A 6,544-nucleotide genomic window follows, 5' to 3' on the forward strand; every position below is an offset into this window, starting at 1 on the left:
TTTATTGCTTGTGATTTATTTGTTTCTCTCCCTTTCTAAGTTCTTTTGCACTAATCTTTGCTAATATTATTTTGTGTTGCTTCATGTTAAATTCTCATTTAGAGAAGCACCTCCTTGCAAGAAAGAACTTGTGTTTCTCCTCTTCTTATCTAAGCCCTCTTGCATTATTTTCAACCAATATTTCTTGTAGTATTGCTATTGATTAAATTCCGCACTCCTTGAGAACAATACTTGTTGCAAGCAAAGGACTTAGTTTTATACTTCGATAATTGTGAATCTTGTTCTAACCACTAATCAAGGGATTTAGTTTGTATTTAGAATTATAATTTTCAGGTTTCTCCTATCCACCCCCTCTAGACGACTTTCAGCAACCCTATTTTTCCAAGAGATTTCCATTTTTTCAAGGGAAATTAGTTCATTTTCCTTTGGAAAAATGAGAATCCCCTTAAAAAATAAAATTGCCAAACTAGCCCTAATAGAGCAAAAGCTCACTGGGTTTCGGGTACAAACCGGCCCATCTCACCCTGGAGCGGCCCATCTCGTTCGCTGTCGTCTCGTCTTCGCGAGCAGTCGCGGTGGCTGTGGCGGCGTCATCGTCATCACTCATCAGCGATTCCAAATACAAACTCCCACAGCTTCCACAGAAAACCCTAACACTAGATCCCCACCATGGATCTCCTCCAGTCCTCTTACGCGCCGGACGCCGCCTCGTCCCCGGAGGACTCGGCGGCCGCGTCCTCGCCGGAGTCCTCGCCGCTCCGCCTTCCGTCCAAGTCCGCCGCCCCCGCCGTCGACGACACCGCGCTCGCGCTCTCCTCCGCCGCGTCCGCCGCCCGCCCGCTCGACCCCTCGCTCCACCTCGTCGCCTTCAACCCCACCGCTGACCAGCTCTGGGCGCCCATCCTAGGGCCCCAGCACCCCCACGCCCCAATCTCCTCCGCCTCAGGCAATCGCAACCACAAGCTCGGCCACGTCGAGGACGCCGCGGTCCTGCCCTTCCTATTCGACGAGCAGTACAACACCTTCCACCGCTTCGGTTACGCTGCCGACCCCTCCGGCCTCCACATCGTCGGCGACGCCCATCCCCAGGCGCCTGAGCCCGACACCGTCTACAACCTCGCCCCCTCCGAGCACAAGCGCCGCCGCCTCCTGGCCAAGGCGGACAACCAGGAGGAGCCCGCCCCTCCGGAGGCCAAGAACCCCGCCTCCGAGGAATGGGTCCTCCACAACAAGCAGAGTCCCTGGGCTGGGAAGAAGGAAGCGCCTCCCGCGGAGCTCACCGACGAGCAGAGGCAGTATGCGGAGGCGCACGCTGCCAAGAAGGCCGAGAAGGAGGCTCGCGCCGAAGGAAAGAGCGAGAGGGCAGAGGTTGTGGTCAAGACCACCTTCCACGGCAAGGAGGAGAAGGACTACCAGGGACGCTCCTGGATCACGCCGCCCAAGGACGCCAAGGCCACCAACGACCACTGCTACATCCCAAAGAGGTGTGTCCACGAGTGGGTCGGCCACACCAAGGGGGTCTCGGCCATCAGGTTTTTTCCAAAGTATGGACATTTGCTGCTGTCTGCAAGTATGGATTGCAAGATTAAAATCTGGGATGTGCTTGGGTCACGGACATGTATGCGGACTTATATGGGGCACTCAAAGGCCGTAAGGGATATATCATTCTCTAATGATGGGACTAAATTCTTGAGTGCTGGGTATGACAGGAATATACAGTACTGGGATACTGAGACAGGGCAGGTGATCTCGACCTTCTCAACCGGGAAGGTCCCATATGTTGTGAAGCTCAATCCTGATGAGGATAAGCAGCATATTCTCCTTGCCGGAATGAGTGATAAAAAGATTGTGCAATGGGATATGAAGTCAGGGCAGATTACACAAGAGTATGATCAGCATTTAGGGGCTGTGAACACCATAACTTTTGTGGATAACAACAGGAGATTTGTGACCTCGAGTGATGACAAGTCTCTTCGTGTGTGGGAGTTTGGCATCCCTGTGGTGATTAAGTATATCAGTGAGCCGCACATGCACTCAATGCCATCAATTGCACTGCATCCCAACTCAAATTGGCTGGCAGCACAGAGCTTGGACAATCAGATACTGATATACAGCACCAAGGAGAGGTTTCAGCTTAATAAGAAGAAGAGATTTGCCGGACATATTGTGGCAGGTTATGCTTGTCAAGTGAACTTCTCACCTGATGGGAGGTTTGTGATGTCTGGTGATGGTGAGGGTAGCTGCTGGTTCTGGGACTGGAAAAGCTGCAGGAGATTTAAGACTTTGAGGTGCCACAACGGAGTTTGCATTGGATGTGAGTGGCATCCATTGGAAACTAGCAAGGTTGCAACCTGTGGATGGGATGGTGTAATTAAATACTGGTAAGTTGATCACACAACCATGCGTGCTCCTTTAAATCTGAACCACTGCTTTTAATTGCTTTGTAACCATTCAGAGCCTCAGGTCTTTCTTCTTGCTAAGAATAGTCTTTTCTGTTGAGTACAGTCTCACAGTGCATTTAGAGAATTGAGATTACTGACTTAATCTCATCCACATCTGCCTTGCAAAAGCTGTGCTGAGATTTTTATGAACTAACTATGGCATTTTATTATTTCATATTACAAGTTATGGTAAATATACACTCTTTTGTATTGTTTGATTTATATTTGTTTTGTTTGCCTCTCGCATTTACGAGGGATGGCTTGCGTTGGTTTATCCCTTCCCTAGACACCACTTATGTGTTATATTAGTTATATTTGCACAACAGTTCCTTTAGTTAGTCACATATGTGACTGCAAAGGAGTAGTTGGATACATACTTGATTATGTTTACATGCAAAACTTGCACCAAGAGACTAGATTACTTATGGTAGTGTTTACCTTCTTTTGTCCCCTAAATGTGGTTTTAAACACTAATTCTTTCATTTGCTGATACTCGTGGTTTCCCCGCACTCTTTTGCCCAGTACATTATTTTCTAAGAGCTGTGGATATCTGTAGTTTCATATGCTAGTGAAGTTGTGATGGTGGTTAATTGGTTATAGTCTTATTTATAATTTATGCTATCACATTTCTCTTCTCAATGACGTGATAAACCTGGCCATGCATTTAGAGTCATTCTTTCTAATATCTGTTGCATTGTTGCTTGTATTGTGGCATTAGTACAATTGGCCAAAGGAAACACTTGTATTTACCAAATATTCTACTGAAAATAAATACATATTATTTTTACACGATGTTTACAAGAATGAATCAAATGGAAACGGAGCTAATGCTGTGTGGTTGTTCCTATAATTGCTCTGGTTTGTTACATTTTACTTGGCCCTATGGCAGTTGATACTTTGCATCAAACTGTGGGCCTGTTTGGTTTGTGGCTAACTAGTTTGCCTAAGGTTAGTCGTTCGAATTGCAGAACTAACCTTAGGCACAAAAGTGTGGCAAAATGTGGCAAATTAGGCGGCGAACCAAACGGGCCTACATGTAGGATCCAGCATGTATAATTTTATGGTTGAATTTACCATGTGTGAAAAAATGTTTTATGTGACCTGCTTTTCTTACCACTATAGAAAATATTTGCTTAAATGCCATATTTGTTAAATTGAAATTGTTGAAATAAAGAAGTTGAGAAAATGCTTTATCTATTGATTATAAGCTGTATCGCATTTGATGTGTTTGCCTGAGCAACTTTACTATCTTGTTGAAACTTTAAAGCACTCTTCGGTTCCCTTCTCTCTATCTCTCTCCTGTTGTCTTTTGTATATTTATGATATGGCACTGACATTCCTCTGAACAACTTGCAGGGATTGAAGTTTGGCAGAGAGATTGCTTGAGCTCCTGGGGGAGGTTTTGTAACAATCCAATTCACAAGGGCTGAATGTCATGAGATACTGTAAGTTAACACGCCCGACGAGAGAATCCCGGTTCAATGGAGGAGAAAAAAAGTTGTACTTTTGAGGTTAAGTATATGTATGTTGGAGAAATAAGAAGGGGATTTTAGCCTCATTTTCCCCTAGGACGCGTGGTCCCCACTCAGCGCTGTCGTCGTCCCCATGCTCGCTCGCTGCACAAGACGGACCAGTGACTGGACGACCTCCGACATGGGCGGCCTGAATTCTGGCTCAGGTTGCGCAACCGGAAACCGACCAATCTGCAACACCGCACAAAATGGCTGGAGACGGGAACAGCAACTAAACCCGTCAACAGCTTACCTGGACGCAGAGGACTTCGCGTGGCACAGCCCCTCCAGCGTCATCTGGTCGATGTCGTGCAGCTGGGGCGACGCCCACTGGACCAACGATAGCTGGGACCTTGCTTGAGAGCTGCAACAGTCATCGTCTTTGTTTGTTGCAGGGTCAAGTGTCGCAGCGCTGTACTTGCTCACCTGTCGAACGCTTTCCGGCCAGTCAGGAGCTCGCTCTTTTGAGAGTACTGGCCGGACATTTCCACCTCCGGAACTCTGTATCCGGGGCTGTCATCTGATTCCTGAAGGTGTCAACGTGTAAGGGAAGTCTGCTCATTCATGTTTCAACAGTACTAAGTCTAAGGCCCCTCCTGGCTTATTGTTTGCCAGCCCCACACCCCCACCACCAAGGAAAACAAACATGATGAGTCTGCCTGACTGACTCTAACGCCCTCGCCGACCCTAGAGCAATCTTCACACGGTTATTCCAAGACAAGACAGTAGTTTGCTGCACCCATCCGGCAGCAAGCACTGCCCGTTCCCCGAGCAGTAGCCGTCTAGCTCCGAGAGGTTTGGATGGTTTAGGGTGTGTTTGGTTTGGCTTTTGGCTTTGGCTTTTGCCCCCTAAAAGCCAAAAGCCAACCAAAGGGCTGGATCTAGGAAGCAGCTTTTTCTAAAAGCCGACTTTCTCGTAGTGCAAAACTGAAAGCACCCCTGGACCTGCTTTTAGTGGCTTTTGGATGGAACTGTGAAAACACATATCGAAGAACTTTTAACGACTTTTAGTGGTTTCCACCAAACGATTTTTAGCTTTTTAACAGCACACAGCCTACAGCAGCTTTTACCACAGCCTACAGCACACAGCAACTTTTTCCACAGCCCAACCAAACAGACCTTTAGCTTCGCGATGCTGCCAACCAGCTCGACGGAAGGACTCGGATGGGTGGCCTGGTATGGCAGAGAATCTGGAATAGGTAGACCAGAAACTGCGAGGTAAATTTACAGTCTCTGTTACTGTAACATGATGAAACATGGAGCGGAATCGTCGGAGAATGAACCAAATTATCTTGAGATAAGCAGTTAGAAACCCTAGATCCTATAATCAATCCTGTTGCATTAGCTTAAGATAAACCGATTTTAGTAAAGAGCATAGTCACTGATACTACACAGTCCTAAAGTAGTATGGATTAACATTCGATGCTGTTATATTATAATAATGAAGGCTGGAAATGTGTTACTCTGGAAAGAAAATGGTCAGACATAAAGTTACTGAACACACCTTCTGATCACAAAACTGTGCTCCCCGTTGCTACCTGACCTGCAGGTCTGCCACTGCGTATGCGGTTGCCCTGATGGAAGGGAGGTTTACTTTATCTGTTGCAGGCTTGTCAGTGGGGGTCATTTTCTTCAGCTCCTTTGCGGTGGGTGAGAGTGAGACAGCACGGATGGGCCTCAGTTCTGAAGTACAGCAACCAATAAAAAAGATGTTTGTGTAGTGCAGCAGCATTCAGGTAATTGTGCCAACTTCGTTTTCTCTCCAATACATGTAGATTGGATGAGTTTTAATCCATAACAAATCAAAATCTCTACTTTTTTTTCAATCATATCCAATTCATGTGATATAGGAATAACCGAACAAGCCCTTACAGGTCCGTCGGTGAGGACATCTATCGTACCGGTAAATTTGTTGTCCTGCAAATAACTGAGGATATAGCACCAGTCATCATTGTGATTTGGAGTTTTCAGTACTTATTTTGGATTGTGAGCAATGGATTTGTAATGATTAATGAAGAATAGGGAGAATGTTCTCACAGTGTGCTCAAACCTGTCAAGTAGCTGAAGCCATTTGGGAAATGGAGTAAGGCAAAGCAATTTGGGAAATGGAGTAAGGCAAAGCAATTTGGGAAATGGAGTAAGGCAAAGCTCCAACGAAGTCGTTTTTCTCAAGATTTCTGCAGGTCAAGTGTTCTGTCAGCACTTCAAGAAAGATTGATTAACAAAAGGGGAAAAAAGGCAGTCCTAGAGCATGGAGGATCGAGAGACTGTAAAAGGGGAAAAAAGTGTTGAGTGTTGATCGAGAAACTGTAAAAGTCAGGTGAGTAGGCACGGTGGCTGATACCTAGAGACCTTGTTCAACGGTCGCTCAAAACTCCACCTCGCCAGAGCCCATCCTCAGACGGAGGCAGAACTTGGGAGAAATCCTCGTCTCGCTCGAGGTCCCCTCTTCACGGAACGATAATATCTACCTCGCCCGAGCTCGTCTCGGACAAGAGGACAACCCCAAGCCCAGCACTCAGTCAAAGGCCTGGGAACCGTGGAGATGTGTTCATTTAATGCGACGATTCAGATATCTACCCCACGTGACGC

General features: G+C 46.6%; 1 protein-coding gene across 1 annotated transcript; it reads left to right on the plus strand.

Moving 5' to 3' along the window:
- Positions 1-503: 503 nt before the first annotated feature.
- On the plus strand, positions 504-4,566 carry LOC103636014 (pre-mRNA-processing factor 17). Its single transcript, XM_008658381.3, has 2 exons — positions 504-2,381; positions 3,798-4,566. Exons 1-2 carry the CDS (start codon positions 670-672, stop codon positions 3,802-3,804), a joined length of 1,719 nt encoding a protein of 572 aa, XP_008656603.1. The 5' UTR covers positions 504-669; the 3' UTR covers positions 3,805-4,566.
- Positions 4,567-6,544: the final 1,978 nt, after the last annotated feature.

Source organism: Zea mays, chromosome 1 (assembly GCF_902167145.1).
Source record: "Zea mays cultivar B73 chromosome 1, Zm-B73-REFERENCE-NAM-5.0, whole genome shotgun sequence".
NCBI classification, from domain to species: domain Eukaryota; kingdom Viridiplantae; phylum Streptophyta; class Magnoliopsida; order Poales; family Poaceae; genus Zea; species Zea mays.

Coding starts and splice junctions, on each gene's coding strand:
- LOC103636014 (XM_008658381.3), top strand. CDS start 670: ATGGATCTCCTCCAGTCCTCTTACGCGCCGGACGCCGCCTCGTCCCCG.